At 36.1% G+C, this 22,426-nt stretch overlaps 1 protein-coding gene and 1 long non-coding RNA gene across 2 annotated transcripts; one reads left to right on the top strand and one right to left on the bottom strand.

The window, feature by feature from the left end:
- Positions 1 to 736: 736 nt before the first annotated feature.
- Wdb (serine/threonine-protein phosphatase regulatory subunit widerborst) lies at positions 737 to 22,281 on the top strand. The gene is made up of 9 exons (XM_083092136.1): positions 737 to 2,615; positions 17,684 to 17,880; positions 18,225 to 18,419; positions 18,812 to 18,942; positions 19,042 to 19,159; positions 19,323 to 19,598; positions 19,685 to 19,914; positions 20,075 to 20,235; positions 20,338 to 22,281. The coding sequence occupies exons 1-8, from the start codon at positions 2,477 to 2,479 to the stop codon at positions 20,229 to 20,231; spliced, it is 1,443 nt and encodes a 480-aa protein (XP_082948262.1). The 5' UTR covers positions 737 to 2,476; the 3' UTR covers positions 20,232 to 20,235; positions 20,338 to 22,281.
- LOC145967344 (uncharacterized) lies at positions 2,710 to 6,307 on the bottom strand. The gene is made up of 3 exons (XR_014437356.1): positions 5,978 to 6,307; positions 5,764 to 5,910; positions 2,710 to 4,114 (listed from the first exon to the last, which is right to left on the bottom strand). It is a non-coding gene; the product is annotated as an uncharacterized LOC145967344 (long non-coding RNA).
- Positions 22,282 to 22,426: the final 145 nt, after the last annotated feature.

Below are 22,426 nucleotides of genomic sequence, written 5' to 3'. Positions count from 1 at the left end.
AGATGGATGTATAGTTATATTTCCGAACACCCTGTATATAACCAGAGTTGCATATATAAGAATTATAATGCAGAAGTGAAAATGTCATACGACATTTGCATATTTCAACATAATTTTATTCCAGCATATTATATCTTCCGTGGAGGAGCGAAGAAAAATTCGCACGTCGCTGCATTTTTTTCAAGAAGATTCATTTTAAATCGCGCAATCTCTTCTTTTCTATATATTCGTATGTTTGAAATCAATACATTCTCCTAGATTCTTCAAGTCCATTACGTGTTTGGAATTTTTTAAAAATTCATGAATTCAAATATTCTACAGACGCTTTCCCGAATTCCGTCGCGGCTCGAAAACGGATCGAAAACTCGCGAGAGAGAGAGAAAAAGAGAGAGAGAAGGAGGGAGAGAGAGAGAGAGAGAGAGAGAGAGAGGGAGCGAATGCCGTCAGTACGCATCTACAAAGCGATAACGTGATTCGTCGGTAACGATCGAGCCATGCGCCCCGCCGTCTTCCGTTTCGGCGCACTGGCCCGCGCATCGATCGCGAACGCGAGCGTCGGCCAATGGCGCGCGCCGCCGGCGCGCCGTCGGCGCGCGCCATTGGCCGGCGGCGGGGCCGCCGCGCGCGTTAAAAGGTCCGCCGCGCACGTGCGGCCGCGCCATCTGGCGCGCTCGCGCGTCCCCGTCGACGCTCGGCCGTCTCCGGCCGATGATTGCCGAGCGCGCATTACTATTTTCAGGCACACAAGGCACCTTCTCTTGACGGATTTTCAATAAGTGAAGAGGGCGGCGGTGAGCGCGCGCGATAGGATCGGTCATTTTTTTTTGTCGGCCTCGCGCGATCATCGGGCGGTCGATTGTTCGCCGCGAGATCCTCGACGTCGGAGATACACGGACGGAGGTAGGTGGTGTTCACGCGCGATAAAGCACGGTGTCGAGAAGCTTCTCGGCAAGCGGGTGAACCAGGCGAAAGACGAAGAATCAAGAAGGGAGGGCGAAGAGGAGGAAAAGCACACGCGCAGCAGCAGCGGCAGCGGCGGCCAGCGACAACAAGGGCGATGTCGGGCCACGTCCCGGCGGCTCTCGGCGCCTGACTCGGTCGCGTCCGCACGGTACATTCCGCCGGAAGATGAGAGAGGCCCCCACGTCGCAGCGAGCAGCTGATGGCGGCCGAGCGCTCTTGCGTTGCGAGCTGCTCTTAACGTACACGTCTACCTAACGTCGTCGGGCGTCCGGGCGGCGCGAGTGGCGGTGGTGTTGGACGGCCGCCGCGCGAAAGGGACACCCAGGTAGCAGCGACTCGACACCCGCGCCCGAGTCTCGCCCTCGCGCGCATACACGTAACGACGCCCCGATCGTGCGGATTATTACATATCCGCATTGAGGCTCCAGACAGGATATCGCGTATACCGCTGCGTGTGCGCGCGACCACATTACTCGCGGCCATACTTACTACACGGACGTGCGCTGCTATACCAGCCGCAATCGAATCGTTCTCTATTTCGTAACGGTGCTTTTTCCTTCCCTCTCTCTCTCTCTTTTTCTCTCGGTCGGCCGATAGCTGGACTGGACGCGCGAGAACGACGACGAGCACGACGGTGCGTGCGTGCCTGCGTGCGTGCGTGCGTGCCTGCGCGACACGCATATATCGTTGGAGAGGAGAGACCTCGACACACCGACCGACCGATCAACCGACTTAACCAACGAACCAGCAGCGGCTACCCATCACCGACCGGCGCCGCCGTCGTCGATCGAATCCACCCTACGTCGTTTGTCGCGGGCGAGTCAAGGAGAGCCCTCTCCCTTTCCTCCTGCCAAGAGGGCAGCTGCCGGTCGTCGTATTTCGCGGCGTATATATATTTGACACGGTGCCTCGCGTAAATCGCGTAGGTGGGAGAGCGGAAGAGGACGGACACGGTCGTGCGTCCGCGTGTGCGACAACGCCTAGAGATCATCGCGCCCCTTCCTCCCGGTGGTAGCCGGTGCGCGATTCGGAAATTGCGGAATCGCGATCGTTCGTGGGAGCCACGACGACGCCGCGACCGTCGTCGATTAGAGGACAGGAGAGGAGAAAAAGGGAAGAATCCCCCGGACGTGTGTGTGCTATGCTCCTCGGACGCTCTCGGCGGAGCCCACTTTGTCCTCCCTCGGCGCAGAGTGAACAAGAGTGAATCGTGTTGAAGGAAGAAGGAGGAGAGAACGAACGAATGCGACGCGAGACCGTCACACGTGCATCGTGTATCAGTGTGTTCCTTTCTTTCTCGTGAAGTGCAGTGTCGTCGTCGTCGTCATCGTCGTGCAGTCGTTGTTCACGGAATGCGACCTCCTCGGGGTGAAGGTGATCTTCGTCTCTAGTCGCGAGACGATCCGTTATCTAGGGATATCTAGGAGAAAGAGACGCAGGAGCCGCTATAGCCCTCGTTGAGAGCTTTGACACATTACCAGGATAGTCTTACAGTGCCTCCGTTAATGCCAAAATGTCGTCAGGGACTTTTGTCGACCGGATAGACCCCTTCGCCAAGCGATCCCTGAAGAAGAAATCCAAGAAGTCGCAGGGTTCCTCCCGTTACCGCAATTCGCAAGACGTAGAGCTCCAACAATTGCCGCTGCTTAAAGGTTAGTCTTACGTTTCTCGCTCTTGCCTTGCGAGTTGACTAAGAGAACTATTAGCGTTTATACAACTATAAGATGTATTCAAATTGCATAATATTCTAAAAAAATATGTTACGTAGTGTTATTTAGTTATATGAATTACGTAGTCACGGTATGTTCTAAAATAAGCGCGAAGGCTCAAAAGAATTTACATGAGATATCAAACGCGAGAATCTTATATGATACGCAAGATTTTCCAAATTTATCCAAGAAGCCTCGGTTTCTATTTTAACGTGAATGTTTCAAGTAAATTATTTAGAATCTTAATTTTCCTAAACTTCAAGGATACACAGATGTTCACCAAAGATGTTCATCAAAGATGTTCATCAAAGATCTTTGGTTTGATTATCAAAGAAATAATGCTGCTAAAGAAGATATTCGTGGAACGTCGATGAAAGTGTCATCCAGTTTTACCACTAGGTCTGTTGTACTTTCTGCAAGTGAAGACATAGCTCAAATATAATATCCTTGACGCCATTGAATAATTGGCAGCGAGTCTGCTGCGGTTTCTGACTTGGGCAATTGCATCGCATACATGATACTACTACTGATAAACACACTAGCCGTTCGTTTCCTCCAACACTATTGTCTGCACTATTAATTGACGGATCGCGTTATCGAGAAACATTGCCACTATACTGACAAGAGTTTCAGAGGGCAAGCAATTTAATATATGCGACAGTTCCATGAAGATATATAACCGTTAATAGCACCTCTATTACACACGCTCGCCTATCGACGGTACAATTAGCACATATACATTGCTGTATAGTTGGCGAGAAGGCGTGAATCGCAAAAAAAAAGGAAAAAAAGAAATTATTTATCGAGAACGTCACATTATGCTCGTCAGCGTGGTATCGCATCAGAAAGATAATATAAAGATAATCTCGCGCGCGTACAAACCGTATTCTGTACCTTCGGGAGGTACGTACGTTCCACCAGATTTAATCGATATTTCTCCCTCGATAATTCGAGATTTACAATTCTTTACGTGACACGTGCGTACGTTTCTTCGGGCTCGTTTAGATCTCTTAGATCGAGGATAATGAAACAATTATGACAAGTGCAGTCACTTAATGACGTCTTCAAGGCCAGTTGCTTGTAATTAGTTGTGATCCTGGGACCACGACGTTGAGCTTCATCTAGTTTCCGCACCGCGATATCCGACTAGTCTGCTACTTCGGATGGCATTCAATTGGACGCATTACTTATTACCAGTTAAACACAGACTCTTCGATTGGTCAATCGTATCTAGATATCCTAAGCACGGATCGATATAAATGATTGTGTCCAAATGAACCTCTCCTTGTAGCTTCGACGTGGATCATGCGAATGAAACGTACACAATCCATGATCGATGAGCACGTATCGGGCATTAACAACCTCAGCTTCGTCAAAGATGCTCCGGACAATTGGAATTTTTCGTTCCAAAGGACATCGATACATTTTCCATTTTGCGAAATCTGAAAATCGCACATATTAGAACATATTAAAATCTACGATTAATTATTGCTTAGCACTCGATTATAGCAGCCATCTCGTTCTTAACGCCTGCGCCAAATGCTTGTTAATGCAATGTGTCCGGTGACTCTTGATCATTAACGAGAAAGTTAAAGGAAGGAGCAAAAGATGTACTTAAAATTTTTTCTTTCGAATTTCGATCGTGTATCTCTCTCGAGCGAGAAAAATAATTTTGCATATTTATGCGCGTTTACGCCTAGTCTATTCAATTACAAATATCGGACACTTGTGGGCGTGGAAGGAAGCCACAGGATTAACTGGAAAAGTTCAGCGAGTGGAAAAAATTATAATAAATTCCGGTTTTTATTGTTCCGGACTTTACCCAATAAAATAAATTGGCAAAAACTAAAATGATAATTAATGTATAAGATTAAAATACTTATATTTATATAACTAATAATTAATGTGTAAGATCGAAATGCTTATATTTATATAACTTTATGCAAAAAGATTTTTTGCTTTGATTAGGAAATCAATATAATAATAGTCTTTTTTAATTCAAATTAATATGTGAAATTTTTAAGACAACTTTGGAGATACTTTTTTATATTAATTTTTATACTAATTTTTAGTTTATAATAATGATAAAATTAAAAATTTTTATCAATTTTTATAGACATGATTTGCGTTGATTTTCCAATATTTAACAAAAAACTAATTTATTTGCAACATTAATTCCTGATTTATTATAGATTTTATTTTGAATAAAACTTCAATCAAAAAACACTCTTTCAATTGACGAATATTGATAAAAAAATAAATAAAGGTTTTTTTATTTATTTTAACATTTTTAATAGAAAAGATCAGTTTTTGCCGGCTTGTGGCATTTTATCCAAACAATGTGGAATTTTGAAATACTTGTTACGTTCGATTTTGAAACAATTTTGTTTACGAAAAATATGCTAGATAATAAACTATTATATGGTATCGTTGTTGATTTTTTTGTTGATCTCGAAACTACGAAATATATATATATATAGCAATTACAAAACCTTATAAGCATTCATAAACGTATATATAGCAATTACAAAACATTATAAGCATTCATAAGCGTTAAAAGGCTGCGATAATATAATTAATTACTCCAAATTAATTACTTTAAAAAGCTACAGTTTATAAATTAATTTATTATTACTACTGTATAATTAATTAAAAGTAACAATATAATTTATGAAATTAATTGAGATATATCTTAATTCAAGATACTTCTAATCGATATATATGCGTAATTGGATACATGCACGCTATTAAAATCAATTTTTTCCGAAATTGCAACCGAAGAAAATTTGTTTCTACAATTTTTGCTCATTCTTTCACTTCCTTGTCGATTGTGTATCACATTTATTAAACCTATCGAATACTCATTTATCGGGTATCTTGTACACATGTCGTTTACACACGCAATACACGTATCAACGTATTATGTCACGCGAGAGAAGCCACGTCGAGGTTATCCACATGTGGCTGTACACTGTTTAATCAATCAAACTCGCTTAAAAATAAACGTAAAGATTGAAAATTCAAGAGACAATGGTGACGATAAGAAGAGAAAATAAGAAGAAAAACATGATTTTGCAATGTCCAGCGTTACCTGCTCCTTATTGTATATCCTTTGATTAAAATATGCATATGAAATATATTCGCGCTGCGTCCGCGAATATGACAGATGTGTGACACGTGTGATTTTGGAAGACGCGTGACATGTGATCAGCTGCGTCTCACAATTGCCGCCGTATCGCTGGGGAAAATCAAGTATAAAAATTAAAACACATAAAAGCCGCGCTCAAACACGATAAGTTATTTACCTCTTTTAACGTGTTCCTTTCAAAAAAAATTTTTTCTATAACTTGTCTCCTCCATCGAATTATCCGCAAGTATCGCAACAAAATACACGACTAGTAATATTTAAATAAAAATGTGTGTGTGTGTGTTAGATATTTCAACCACAATCCAGCCGGTAGTCAATTACACTTGACAATCGCAAAGGACACGACCAGAATGCGCGGATTTAATTTCGTTGAATTTGTGTCTAGGATACCCAGCGGCGTCGTCGGGCTTTATATGCGGAGGAGAAAATCCACGATTGTCACGCGAGATGAATTTAAGAGATCACTACTGTGATCCTGAGAGCGATGTGACGCTTCTAGTCTGCGCGACATAGTATTTAAGTACGTAATTCCGCCACGTGTAGCCGAGAATTCCCGTCGATGTCGTGCATCCACCGTACCGCCATCTGAACAAAGCCGTATCGAGGGGAACTAAAAATATAGCGGCTTTTATGGGGAGCTTGGAAGAAAAAGCTACGCTGCCACCGATCGAAAGATGATATTAATGACATTTATGGGAGAGAAGGAAATCTTCAATTTTTCATCTGTCATACTAACAGCATTTTTTCACATACCTTTTTTCAATGCAAAGTTTGTCAATGCGACAAAAAAATTTTTTTTTTTATTACACCAACGAACTAATTTTTTATCTTTTTTTTTTGGTTTCCATATCTGTTTGCCCGTCTTACAATGTGTTCTTTCTTAAATAAGCATTAATGCAATCAGCGCTGATAATGAGACGCATGTGCGTATGATTATTACATCGAGATAATTAACATATCGCGAGTGTTGATTAGCGAAGGAAGCATGATAGTGTTGAACATAAAATGAATGTGTGTCAAAAGGAGGGAACGATTGGTGGTCAATCGAAATAAAGAAGAACCGAGAGAGAAAAAAAAAGTGTCAGAACTGTTAATTAACTGTGAGATAAGAGTCGTGTGCAAAGTATCAAAGTATCTCTATCCCGTGTCAATATTACGTATGGTGCGTAAATCGACGCGGAATTCGCTATCACTCCCGACCAGAATTCTCGAACCAGTATTCCTGTTCTCTCTTGAGAAAAAACATGCCTTTTTTTCCTGGGACTACGGATGCGTATTTAAATTATTCCAAGACTTATGCGATCAGAAAATAGGCAAACTCGTTCCAGGAAAGAAACTTCGAAATAATCGAGTACAGGGTGTTCTAAATTCTTCTCTTCCAACTCCTTTTTCCCGTGATTTCTTGACACTTTAGAGTTGATTGTCTCGCACAATAAAAATTAGAATCTGCCATTTCTTTCCAAATAACTTTTTACATATTTCTGCGATATAATTAATATTTTATAAGTGTGACATAACACTTTGTTTGAAAAAAACATCTAGCACGATATTTACTTAACTTATCACAGTTGTTTTCTCGTCAGTGAGGAAGAAGTGGAAAAAAAATATATATATTTAAAAATTTTCTGTCTTAAATTTATGGGCAGCTTCTTCTCTTCAGTTTTTTTTCTCTTTTCTGCATTTTTTAAAAATGATGTGGAATTTTGCAATTTCGCGAAAATGCTGAGAATTTTCTAGGATATTTAAATTTTTCGAACATACGTCGCAGTAGCGGTCAAACGACTCACTCTTCCACTCTACTGGTTGACCCACAAATCCGCAGCATGGATTTTAACGCGGCACGAATACAGGCCTCCACCTTGCAGCAGACGATGTCGTTCACCTTTGCCAGTAAAACGGCAACAATCTCTTTTGCTCCTTCTCTTCCTTCAAACAGTTATTTCTTTCGATATCATTCAAACTGTGGATTCTAACATTGATAGAAACTTAAATAATTTTTTTATATGAAAATATTTTACCTGTTTTTATATTTTATCTCTCCTTATATGTATGTAATATTCGAGATAATTTTATTCCAAGTTCCAGTTACATATCTTTCTTTACATGTTTTCTATAGGGAAATTAAAAATCGTTCTATGCTTTGCATTTTCTCCTCAATTTTTCTTGAGATATTTCTTATCGCTCTTTTACACTCGATATTATATATTAAACTTTATTTAATCTGTAATTCATTTTGCAACTTATTTCTTATATCTATTTTTGTTGTACATAATTACGTTTTTTTGGTGGAAAAAATGTCGACATTTCTCCAATTGGACAAGCAATAAATCGCAAAAATATACGTGAAAAGGGAATCCGTAATTTCATCGTAATTAATTCGAATATGAAAAGTCTAATCAGCATTAATTTCACAAGCGAATTGAGTCAAAGAGGCACAAGGGTACTTTTTCAATAATTTACAAGGTTCGTTAATCAAATTACGAATTTACGTTTTGCAAGATAACAAAGTGTAAACAGCAGAGCACGCATTTATCTTCCTATGATGCGAATATTTTTACGGAATAAAACTCGCATTATAAAGTGCCCGTAGTTTTTCCAATCGGAGTTAATTCTAATCATAAGTTGATACTATACTTTTATCTCTCTGTCTACATTGCAGTCACAATTGCAAACACATATATCTGTGAAGAGAGATATAAAAAAATTTATCTGTCGGATGAATCTATCTATCAAATAAATTGTTGACAAAGTCCAATCGAAAAATGTTATAACTACATTATTTTATATGTAATAATTTACATGAGAGAGATTTTATAATATGATATAATTTTCAATATATAAGTGTTAATTATGCAACGCACAAATTAAATTTACTTAATATTATTAAACGTTATGCATGAAATAAATTTTGTGCTACTTTACGAAACAACGTGGCAATAGCAACATTATTTCCTTCTCGAATTGTAGAATATTTTATTCGATAAATAACTTTCTTAAGGACGAAGAAATATATATTCGAGCTCGTTTTTCGACTTTAGCGAGTTTTACGTGTCGCTATCGGTTCGAAACAACCAAGTGCAATAAATTATCGCGCATACCGAGCATTGCATAGCGCGAAACGACATTACCGCTCGTAAACAGCGACAGGTGAGTGGAAACAAATAGAAGTGGGAGTCAAGTTCAGTATATATTCATGAATCCAAGTTGCGTGGTTCAGTGTCCAGACTTTACGTGTGTGTAGGATTTTAGTAGTACTCATAAAAATTACCACATTTCAACGTTGTACTTGTGAAATATCTCGTCTACAGATTATACTTTCGAAACTAGTATATCCTTATTCAGAGGTTTCCCCATATATTGTTTGCAATAAAAAATATATGTAAAGCTTACCTCAATTCATTATCACTTTCAACGCAATAACAAAATTGCAACACAATGTAATTATTCCATTCAATCAAGAAATGCACCGTATCCTATGATTATTGTTTATCTGTATGGTAATAAAAATTGCTACGAGAATATCTGCAACAGAATATCTGAAATTCAAACTGCGATGCAGGCAAGAGTTCATATGCATTATTTATTCTGTAGATTTTCTTTTCATCCCTCTTCGCTCTCTTTGCGATCTTATCCCTCGATAGATCCTTATCCTCAGATTTTCGAGTTAAAGAGTTCATCTCTAAAAATTCCAGAAGGTCGTCGCCGCAATATTTTCATCGTGGTACATTTTTTTTATACCCAACTTTTTCGATACATCGGATGACACTTCGACCCGCATTGTTACTTTACCGTCCCGATATATCGTTGCCATCAGAAAAAGGGAGACAGAGAAAGAGAGAGAGCGAGAGAACTATAGCTCAATGACACGCTTGAATACTGTGCAAATTGAGTGAAGGAGTGCGGCGAGTTAATCTCTCTCACTCGAGAAACAAATTCCCACGAATGATGCCTCATTCTGTTGATCCGTTAAATTTTGAAAATCCAAAATACATCCAAGAACTTATCGCGTCGAATGTTTTGATTTCTCGAAAGTTAGTGCTTCACTTTTAATATTTCGATGTGTGTTATATCTAAATAATTCTAAGGTTTCAGAAGGATTCTTCATGAATTATATATTTTTTCCGAAAATCTGGCATATTTTTTTCTTGAAAGTTTCAGGAAATTCATTAAGAAATATTATAATTACAACTAAACTTGAAATAAGACAATTATTATCAAATTTTTGCATGCAAAAGGAACGTGATACCTCGTATTTTTCCTTCTTTTTCCTTTATATTTAATTGTCAAAATTTCTCTCCCTCCTTCCCTCTCTCCCACATAACTGTTTTTTGTATTAGAAACTATAGAATTTTTGAATCTTTTATCAATTATATTGTAATTCTGAACATGGAATATTAACTTTGCAAAAATATGATACAGTATATAAATAACGAGAGCTATTGATGAAGAAAGTTAAAGTGTATTTCTCTTCGATAAAAGTATCATCAAACCTTGTAACTTTTCAGTCTCTGACGCATAAGTCTTATTCTTGAAACATAATTCTTGAAAACTTCAAATTAAATTTTTAACTGGATCACTCACTCTCTCTCTTTCTCTCTCTCTCTTAGACAGAAATTTTATTAAGATAAATTTGAATTTCACTTATATCTAGCTCATTTGATATTGATAACAATATACACAGTAAAAAATTGTGCGTCCATATGTTAAAATTTTCTTGTCTTTTGACCACGTTTTGATTAGTACTTTAATGTAAAATTAACATACGACTTATATGTTATTATTTTTATAACGTTTTCAGGTGTTACATTTATGTCAACTTCATAACTTAACACTTTGTATATGTCTCTTAGAAATGATATTATTTTGAGTATTTTTAACATAATCACTTTAAAGAATCAACATATCTCAAAGTCAGTTTAATATTCTAAGAAAAAATAAAAAAAGTAAATCTAAAGTAAATCTTCAAATAATCTTGAACTTTGACATACATAAAATAATCAAATTTACTAAAATCAAATGTTTCTATTACAAATAATTTAAGTTAAAATAATTACTATTATACTGTTAATATCTTCAACATTTCTTACGAGTTATATGTAACTATTTTTTCATGTAATTTTTAATTAATTTGTATGTTATTTTTATGTTATTTGTATGTTATTTTTACATTACACTTAAAGTCACAATAACAAAAATAAATGTAAAGTATCGTGTCAATTATTTAACATTTCTAGTTTGTCAATAAATAACATACGACGAATGAGTTATTTTTACTTAAAATTTAGAGTGGACTTTCTGGGACATGTGAAGAATGTTATAATTAACATTTTATTTTTTACTGTGTCCTTTTTTAGTCTCTTTTATAGTTTTTTATTTGCATAAATATTAATACATTTTTGAAACATATAAATTAATAATTGCAATTTTTTTTAATAAAGTAAGAAAAAGCATTTCGCGCATGCACGTGTTGAGAAAAATTGGTTTTCCGAAGTAAGGAATGCAGTCACGATGTGCAGAGACCATTACGTCAGAAGTAAACACAATTTAATTATGCGTCATGCACAAGTGGGAGCGTTAATAGTGTTCTTTGCTCGGAACACTATTAACTCCTCTCGCACGTTGGAGTCCCATTCCGGTCCATATTAAGAAAGAGAAGAGCGCGAGAATCAAATGTAAGGATGACTAACGGGAGGGAAATAATTCCAAGGATCTTTTCCTTTTTATATTAACACGAAATATAATACAAGATGCTGATAAAATGCTGAGATTTACATAAATTTCATAGACGTATTTTTTGATTAATATGATACCTATTTTTTGTCTTTTAAATTGAAAAAACAATATTCAGATTGCGTCAGAATCATCAAGGTTGAAAGATTTTTTCGCGAGAAATTTCAAGGATGAAAACAAACGATGGATTATTATCTGTTTACCTCGCTGAATGGATTTTTATAATAATTAAATTTCAGTTAAGTTCGATCATCGAATATTTAATATTTTAGTAAGACGTGCACGCATAAGTATGTTTTTTGTCTAATTGTCGGCCACAGTCATTGTCAAGATCAGAAGAATGATGTGAATGTGCGATGGCAGAGCGAGGGAGAAAGAAAAAAAATAGAGAGGGAGAGAGAGAGAGAGCAGGCGAAACGAACATTGTTCACACGATCAGCTGCATAACACAAAACTGCACCGACAAAAAGTATCATTCGTACCGCATTAATCAGTCACGTGTGCAAAAAATTGTCGATTGTTATATATGCAGAGTATCGCGTTATACGCTTCCCGGACAGCCACCGTTTTTATTCGATATAAATGAAGTCGATCGACGCTAGAATATATTATATTACGGAAAATTATTCCGTGGCACGAATCTTTTATATTAAATTGCGTTTTCGACTTGTTTATAAGGATAAAACTTTTTCTTTGTCGTCGATTTTATGTACGTGAGAAATATTAATTTAACCACAATATGATTTTATTTATAATGAGATATATATATATATATATATATATATATATATATATATATATATATATATATCTCATTATAATTTCCACGAGTTCAATATCCGTTGCTATAGATATGCTGCTATAAATGTTATGGATAGACGGACAATGTATGTACCCCTTACGTCACTTGTTGCAATGCAATCGTCGTAAAAAGAAAAAGAAACGTAGGAATCATTTTTGCGCAATTACGTTGTCAAAATTATATCTTTTACATTAATAACTATGTATAATTATAAGGTAATTAAATATTTATATCCTTTTCCTTTAACCGAGTATTTTTGCTAGAAGGGAAAAACATGTTTTTGATATGTGCTATGTAACACATTACGTTATATACAATATACATTAAATAACAATGTAAATTTATACAGTTTTCCGCAAAAAAAAATATGAAAAAAAAAGCATAGGATGGGGAGAACGAGTGAGGGAGACGAGAATGCGAGTGGAAAGAAAAACGTCGGGGGAGAAAATAAAAAGGGGGGGGGGGAGGAAACAAGGAGGAGAAAATTCATAGAACAGGAAGATCAAAGAGGAAGAGAGAAGAAAGCGAAGCACAGACGACGACGATGATGACGACACCGGGAGTGGACAAAGCGAAAGAGTGAGAGAGCGGGACGAGGAAGGGAGGGATAAGGGTTGGAAAGGGGGCGAAGAGGCTACCTGACGGAACCCCCAGAGAAGCGGTGGAAGTATTGATCCGGAATGTCGGCGACCACCTGCCCGGAACGCGCGCTCTTCTACTCCTTCGCCACTCGGTCTCTCCTCCCTCTTCTGGCGTTTCTCCCCCCCCTCCCCTCTTCTCGTTTACCTCTTTCTCCTCTTTTCCTCGCCCCTCGCTTTTCCCCTATCTTGTTTTCCCATTTCTCCTCTTCCGTCTCAATCCCTTCGCATTTTTTTGCTCTCTTTTTTTATCTTCCTGTTTAAATCTTATTTATTAGTTTTTCGTCGCATCAATTCCATATAATTTATATACATTTATGTGTTTTTTAATTTACTTAATGGTTTTTTTATTTCAGTCTTTTTCTCTTTTTTTATCTCTTCTCTTTTTTTACTGCCGGACTCTTTTCTCTTCATTTATTCACCTTCTCTTGCTCTTTCTTTCTCGTTCTATGGATAACCTATCACCCTCGTATTTCGTGGCATAATTTACCACCGAATTGCTCTTGGCGTTCGGTCGATCTCAATTCCGACAACCGCGACGGCTCCCCTCGCGAATGAATTCACACTTTTGCACCAGACGAACATTGATTTGTCCGGCTTGTTTGAATGATAAATAAATTGCACCGGTGAGATTAGGAAGATGGTCTCTGTGTCGATAAAATAAATTACATACAAAAACAAATTATTTTTATACAAATATATATATAGCGTTTCAACAGTTGTCGTTCCGATGAATTCCGATGAAAAAAATAATAAGACTCAGCGAGACAAATAACAATATGTGAAGTCGCACTCTCTGATAAATCCCACGCGGACTTTGATGGAATTTTAAAAATTAAAAAAGAAATTTCAGCTTCAATTATATATATAAGCAAATCTATTTGAGCCGTAGTAAAGGTAGGAACGCAGAAAATAGTTCTATACGCGAGCAGGTGTGTGAATAATGTTCTTAGCCTTCCTCGATCTTGCGGTGGCGCGTCGCCGCAAGGTGCAGGCACTCTTAGTGAAGGTAACGTCGCGTTATGAATGAAATTATAAATATGTGCATGCTAGATGATCGCGCGCACGTAACGCCGAGGGAGAACGAACGAACGAACGAACGGGGGCGAGACGCGAGCGTAACGCTATTTTTGGAGTCCTTCGCGACTCGACGCCGCCGATTCTCTCGTTGCTCCTCGACCTTCTTCCTCCCTTCTCTCTCTCTTTTTCTTTCTCTCTTTTTTTTCACTCTCTCCCTCCTCTCTCTCTCTCTCTCTCTCTTTCATCTTCATCTTTTTACCAGATTTAATGGAACCGTGTAAGGCCGTTCAACTGTCTCGTTCGCGCAGCTCATTCCGTTTTTCCCTATCGAGAGGAATCGCGAGGCCCTTGCGATGGAGGAATCGTGTGTCTGGCATCGATTACATCGAACCCCGGATGAAAAATTAATTACAGCCTCACCTTGTTATAGCCTGAGAGCATGACGTAAATTCACCCCGCTGTATATTATCACGCAAATAACGCGGATACTTATAATTCTGATTCCGTTATTTAAGAATAATGCCGGTAAGGTCGTGTACAATGAAATTAATATAACGACGCGGACTAAATATAAATCAAAATTACTTATTTAATCGTGATTTGATTGTAACGGATCGATTTATCGGATGGATAAGGAAAAATCCGACTCGTCGAGACGCAAAGAGAAATGAGAAATATTCCTCAGGTATTTTTTTTTTTTTTTTTTTTTCGAGAATGACGCGTTAAAATTATTCACAAGTGCAAAACGAAACTCGCATCTGTAATCATTAATTATTACCTCGCGGATCGTTTCTATCCATTCCATCTAATTCCATTTTTTCTCGTCTTCTAATCTATTAATCTACGCTCTTATCCTTTACTTAATATTTTTTACTTATATATTTACTTAATAAATTTATTTAATATTTTTTTCCTTGACATTTTCTTTTCGTCAATAAATGAAGTGATCTATGACGCGAATCGTAACGTCGGTTAAAAAGAAGAAAAGTAATGCATGTCCCACGTGTGACAGCGATAATAAGATCGCGCCATGCGGTGCGATCTGACGTCGGCAAAATCGTCTAAATATGTCTTGGACGTGTTACAAAGCTTGTGTTGCTACGGGCGCTATTTCTACTCGCCAATTTCGAATGTCGCCATTCAAGAGTGACGACAGCAGGCACTTGCAATTGGAATGTAGAGATCAGCTTTTTCTTCTCAGACATATATATGTATATTACATCCCGGAAAAAGATCTTGACGGATAAATATAACGCGCGGAGATTTTTCCCGAGGATAGCCACTTTACGTCAAGATTTATTCGTGCGACGATATTTTGCATAGGACAGTTGTTGGTTGGAGGGAAGAAGAGAGAGAGAGAGAGAGAGTTTGACATAATTTGATAAAGTCATTGAGGCCACGCCATATGCCATTATGAACGGAGAGACCACGCCATCATCCCTCCGAAGCGTAATGAAGCGCGCAGGAAAAACTGATTAGCTGATATGTGTGTTACCCTTTGACAGAGGATATACAGGATGCCCCGAGTCCTATATCGCTTTCACTTACGAATATTTCCACAAAAAAAAGATAGAAGTTGCGTGATTTCTTGTTCTAAAAATTTTAAGAAAATTGTTATGGTTTATCAGTTAAAAAAAATCTCTCTCTCTCTCTCTCTTTCTGTGTGTTATTTCTGGGTAAACATACGCTGTGGCGTAAATGGACAAAATGAGATTTAAGTAAGCAGGTTAGCGTTCACTCACTGGAAGTAACTGGTCTTATATTTTATCTTTCGTCGCACCTTGAATCATTTTGAAGCCCTTAAACGCTCCGAAATATTGGCAGTCTAATGAGACTATACCGGAATTCGAGTAATTGCCTGATTGATACGCATGGAAAAAATATTTTCACCTCTTCCTAAATAGATATTTTCGAATGAAGCACCTGAGTATCTATTCCTTGGAAAAACATGGAAAATCTAGAATTTTCAGGGACCTCTTTTATATTTGCAAAAATCAGGAAACTCTCAATTTTAATGGAAATTTTTAAAAAAATTCTTTCGTCGATAATTTTGCTCTCGTATTGTAAACAGTCAGTACAAGTGAATTATATATATTTAAAGTATATTACAAATATATATCTATTTTTGTATATTCAGTATCTTATCAAAATATTGAATATGTAGTATTCTACTATTCTTTATTGTAAATTTTAATAATAAAAATAATGAAAATTTCATGCAAGTGAGAAATGCTTATTTTACGAGAGTTATTCAATTTTTTCAGTATAATTTACAAATCTAACACTTGAAACTTAAGAGGCTCTGTGTTTTTCCTTTGTATGAGTGAAAAACACTCAAAAACACACATGCAATAAAAAAATTTATTTTAAAAAATTGTGCCAAATATCTTTAACATACACTTTTTAAGAATGGATTCTCTTCATCTAGAATTTTGAACACAAAAATACCCGGAAGATTAGACAATTTTTTTTTTACAAGATTTAAATAGACATCCTGGAATATCAAACTGTGTAAATTAAAGACCAATATCGATTTGTAGAATGTGATTATCACTTAATGACAATAAGCATCAACTAACACGATAGAAAGAATCAATGTTAATCCTAATCACCGCGTGCGTAATCTATGGACGTTGACTCACGATTACGCGGGCGAGAGGATTCAGCAAGATCCCCCTCTCCGGATTGTGCATCGAGTAGCTGCACGCCGTCGACAGGCCGGCAACTGTCACGCGCGCATGTGTATAGACCTCTCTCTTTTCTGCAGGAACCATCTCTATAATCGTATTTTTCCCGACTCCTTTAAATTCGAGTGCAGAAATTTTTGCCCAATAATACAACAGAAAATAAAGAAATTTTCTTTACATACAGATATACCTTTACACAAAGAATGCATTTTATATTTATTCTCTCATTGTCGGAGATAAAAAAAGGATCAACATTTAAAAAATATATATACATATATCTCTTGACATTTTGCGCACAATTTTCGCGTTATTATCATTATTATTCATTGCATTAATATCGAGTTTAGATTTTTACATGATATTAAACGCGTTTTTGTTTTTATTAATCTGGATTGGATTTCGCTTCGAAATTCAATAGGGTGGGGACAATGATATTTTCTATTGAAATTATAAAATTCTTTTTTTCTTTCACGAAGCAATACTTCAAAAATTTTAATAGATAATAAAATTCCGCTTTTTCATTTCATTTCAAGCAAATTTTAATCGGAAAGCTTAGCTGAAATTTCGTCAAAGCAGCTAAAGGAGATACTATAATTCATTTGCACAATATATTCATTGTAGCTTGTCGTGTAATAAATATCAGAATAGCTTAGATGACTTCAATTTCTATCGGCTCAATTAAATTGTTTGCTTACACATTTAGAGGCAAAAGAAAATGATAACATTTTATTGGGTCGTTATTTACGCAATAGAAAGTTAAAAATAGTGATTAAGCATTTTATTAATACGTTGTGTTCTACTAAATTGATTATTTACAATAATTAATTAGATATAAAAATATGTCATTTCTACAAGAAGAGAATTTTGAAGCTGTTTTTCAATAATTACTACTAGTTTCTAATAAAAGTAATTGTATCAAAGTAAAAATTTATGCTCGAGATATGGATAATCAAAGATATTAATGTTATCTATTTTTTATTACACAGATGTCAACGCTGCGGAACAAGAGGAATTATTTATCAAAAAGCTCCGCCAATGCTGCGTGGCTTTCGACTTCATGGATCCAATGGCTGATCTCAAGGGTAAAGAAATTAAACGGAGTACGCTCAATGAATTGGTGGAGTATATCACAGCAGGACGAGGTGTCCTTACTGAGCCCATTTATCCAGAAACCATCAAGATGGTATGTGATTGCTGAAAGTATGATGTCAAGATATAAGAAAGTTACTAGATTGGAATTGAAAATTCTGCATTCCTCGCCTTTTCTTATTAATGAGGCTTGGAATGATCTTTATTTTCTTCAATATGTCATCTTTTTCTAAGTAGAATAATTTTTGTATCAAAAATTAAGTAGAAAAATTAAGTAGAATAATTTTTGTATCAAAAATTATTCTACTTAATGAAATAAATTAGAAATAATCTACTCTTGAATTCAATAATTCTTAAATAATTCTTCTGTGTATGCATGTAATAAATATAATGAATAAAATTAATGAAACACTGTTTAATGTAATGTATTTATTAAAGGTTTCCGCAAATTTATTCCGTACGTTGCCACCGAGTGAAAACCCGGATTTCGATCCAGAAGAGGATGATCCGACCTTGGAGGCGAGTTGGCCCCATCTTCAGTTGGTCTACGAAGTCTTCCTCCGTTTTCTCGAGTCTTCAGATTTTCAGCCTGCCATTGGCAAAAAAGTTATCGACCAAAAATTTGTGTTACAGGTAGAGAATATTACTACATTTTTCAAGATATTTCTGATATAATTTGATATACTTTTTTTTTTAAACAAATTAATAAATACAATAGAATATAATACAGTACCGGTATCCCCAAAAATACAGAAAACGCAAGTAAATGAAAAAGTTTAGCTTTTTTTAGCAGTTTTGTCCTTTAACAGTTTTGTTCATGTTCATAAAATTATTAAAGTATAAAATAACAATATAAAATGTAATTTGGTAATATTTATATGTTTTTATGCATTAAAATAACGAATTTCTACAAGTGATGCAATACCCTTGATCGGTGTAAATTAATACAATTATATGTGTTACATAATTATAATGGTATTATATAATTATATTATATTAATTATAATTATAATTGTATATTACAGTTATTGGATTTATTCGACTCGGAAGACCCGAGAGAAAGGGATTTCCTAAAAACCGTTTTGCATCGTATTTATGGCAAGTTCCTGGGTCTTAGAGCCTTTATACGCAAACAAATAAACAACATTTTTCTGAGGTATTTATTTAAATGCATAAATGGCATTTGCTATATTACACATTCTTTATTCAAAGTATTAAATATAATTGTAATCTCTTTTATTATTATATATTCTAGGTTTGTGTATGAAACAGAACATTTCAATGGCGTCGGTGAACTTCTTGAAATTTTGGGTAGCATTATTAATGGATTTGCTCTTCCTTTAAAAGTTGAGCACAAGCAATTTTTGGTTAAGGTATGTTCTGACCATATATCATATTCTTTCCATTAAGTTATAATCTATTTTTTAGTCCTGCACTCATGAAGGGTTATCGATGTGTATATATGTGGATAAAAATTTAATATCGAGTAAATTAATACAATTATAAAAAGAGGTATTTTTGTGTTTATTTCTACAGGTGCTGTTACCATTACATAAAGTGAAATGTTTATCTCTATATCATGCGCAGTTAGCTTATTGTGTGGTGCAATTTTTGGAAAAAGACGCGACTTTAACAGAACCAGTTGTACGAGGCCTCCTTAAATTCTGGCCTAAAACGTGCAGCCAGAAGGAGGTGATGTTCCTTGGCGAAATCGAGGAAATACTGGACGTTATAGAACCTAGCCAATTTGTTAAAATACAAGAACCTTTATTCAGGCAAATCGCACGCTGCGTGTCTTCACCACACTTTCAGGTAAGCGATTCAAATAATGTAGCATTTTCAGCTAACCTTTGACACAAATTCATAAATATAATAAATTGTTCATTGTGTTGTTGTAGGTTGCGGAGAGAGCATTGTACTTTTGGAATAATGAGTACATAATGTCTCTAATTGAAGAAAACAATCATGTAATAATGGGAATTATGTTTCCAGCATTGTATAGAATTAGTAAAGAGCATTGGAATCAGACGATCGTTGCTCTTGTTTACAACGTTTTAAAAACGTTTATGGAGATGAACAGCAAGCTCTTTGATGAACTTACTGCCAGCTATAAGTCTGAGAGGCAAAAGTAAGTCCAAGTTTGGGAATGTTTTACGAAATTTTTTTCTTTTTAATCGATTAAATATCTCTTGATAATTCATCGTTATATTAAATCTGTTTAAATAAATCCTTGAAATTATATAAACGTGTCTGCGTTTCCCTTTTACATATATATCTCTAAATTACAGAGAGAAGAAAAGGGAAAAGGAAAGAGACGAACTGTGGAAGAAACTGAGTGAATTGGAGATAGAACGACGTAACGCTCTCGAACGTAATGCTCTCACAGCTACCTCCAATAATCCAGTTCCTGCCACTAACACACCTACGACGCGAACCCGCCCCTGAGCTGGTAAGAATAATAATATAACATTAAATATAACTTAAATATATATCAAAGAATAATTCAATGTTTTATAAATATTGAATAATCTTTTATCGGTTTTTATTATAGGTCGAATTACAGTACCACGCTGCCCGATTGTTAGCTCTTAGTTTACGTCGATTGTCCATATATTACACGCAAAAATTTATTGTTGTTAGTGAAACAAAGTATCTCACGATGGCATCCTTGACGTAATGTAATTCATTTTATTAGTTGTGACCGGTATGGTGAAATAATGGAAGCAAGAAAAAAATCCAAAAGAAAAGACAATGCACGCAATTTTATGTTTTTTTTTTGACAACAATAATGACAACAATAATAACATGGCGATCAGTGAATTCCAAATGATTTTATATATGTGTATATCGGGTACATTTACACTTCTGTTTTTTTTCTCGTTTAGAAACGGGGGAATGATTTCGATTGCATGATGTGTGTACTCAGTGTCGGTACGCAACAATGTGTTAGTCCCTCCTTGACTAAGATTTTGTTGCGTCTCGGTAGGACGGGACAATCGTGGTGTAAATTTCGAATGGACGAAGTTACACGTCGTTGTGATCCTTATGTTCATTTTATGGAGGACGCGACACTTTGCGCATTCTCTCAGATGGCCAGTGTGTCGCCTCCTGACTGACCCTTGCGCTGTTTATTACTGCTCCTGATAGAGCCAGCGGGGGTGTTTGAATATATGTATCATATATTCGTATTAGCGATAACGATAATTATAACAGGTACGTAATAAATTAGGTAAAAATGAAAACAAATATAAATATAAATATATATATATATGTATATATGTATATATACATACAAAAATGTATATATATATAAATACATATAATATGGTATATATTATTAAAGAAAAAGAAAAATATATATATATATAGTTAATGAGAGATACAAAACACAAGTCACAGACACACACGCGTACACCAAACTGCGATAAATGAGAATACACGTGTAAAACGTATATAGGCCCATGTGCTACTAACATAGAGACTGCTGTGGCTGCGTGCCCGCGGCGAGTTGATAGAACAAACTTTTTTTTCAAGAGCGCGAAGCCGCAGCGGGAGACGGCATATATGAATTAGTTAACGAATGATAAGATTCAATTCTCGTGGACGATGGAGAAAGACGAAATATAAGAGTAGTAGTATATACGAAACAAGTATATATATGTGTGTGTGTATATATATATACACACACATATATATGCATATATATATATGTTCTTTTTTTAAATAGAGGGAAGGAAGAAAGAATAATGGGAGCGAGGGGATGAGAGGAGTATACAATAAATGACGAAGAAAAGAAAAACAGATTTGATTGTACCAAAAACATCCGTTGCTTATAAATATAATTACGTGATAGTGATACAGCGCGCAGATATATAAGGATCTACCTTGGAGCTGTGCTCCTACTGACAAATGTAGGAGAAGTACACATACACACACACACACACACACACACATATACACTACACACACCGCGGGGTCGTTTTTAAAATTTCTTACCATTGCATAATAGTAACTAATAATATTACGAATAACGAGATAATGGTAACAATAAAAAATAACTAAATAAAAAGAATAATAATAAACGACAATGATAAACAAATAATAATAATAGCCACAAATAAAATACGATAGTTAACAAAAACAAAAAAAAAAGAAAAAAGATGATTGACCGCTTGCTCATATTTTCATGGAGAGGATTCGCACGAATTGCCATTGTTCATTTTTCCTCGATTCCTTTTCAATGATTTCTCGACATGGTTTATTATCGTCGAACGTTTCTCACGACTTGTACACGACTTGTGCTCGCTTTGCGTTACGCTCCGTTTACCTTCGCTACGTAAAATCTCGTACGGAGACAGAGAGTGACACATATACATATATAAATATAAATATATATATATAATTATTGTAAAATAATGTAATGTGACTTTGAAGACGTAGGTGAGAGTCCGAGAAAAGATTCTTTACGCGTAAATAGATACACATTTATTAAAAACATGTCTAAATTATTTCCACTCTGTTTTCTTTTTGTACCGTGCTTGTTAATGTGAATTGTAAATGTGGAAAATCTGTAACATTCACACTAAAAACTCGCGACTCGGAGTTTCAGTGAATTTTTTATTTTTATTTTTAGCAATAAT

Source organism: Camponotus vicinus, unplaced genomic scaffold (assembly GCF_025532165.1).
Source record: "Camponotus vicinus isolate PSW18456_S1 unplaced genomic scaffold, iyCamVici1.0 SCAF_2, whole genome shotgun sequence".
Classification (NCBI taxonomy): Eukaryota; Metazoa; Arthropoda; class Insecta; order Hymenoptera; family Formicidae; genus Camponotus; species Camponotus vicinus.
The sequence above is the reverse complement of the archived record's forward strand: the minus strand, read 5'-3'. Positions and strand labels throughout refer to the sequence as shown.

Excerpts from the sequence above, each read along its gene's own strand:
- Wdb (XM_083092136.1), top strand. The coding sequence starts at position 2,477 with ATGTCGTCAGGGACTTTTGTCGACCGGATAGACCCCTTCGCCAAGCGA. Across the intron at positions 2,616-17,683 it reads ACAATTGCCGCTGCTTAAAG|ATGTCAACGCTGCGGAACAA; the intron begins GTTAGTCTTACG and ends TTTATTACACAG. Across the intron at positions 19,915-20,074 it reads TATAAGTCTGAGAGGCAAAA|AGAGAAGAAAAGGGAAAAGG; the intron begins GTAAGTCCAAGT and ends TCTAAATTACAG.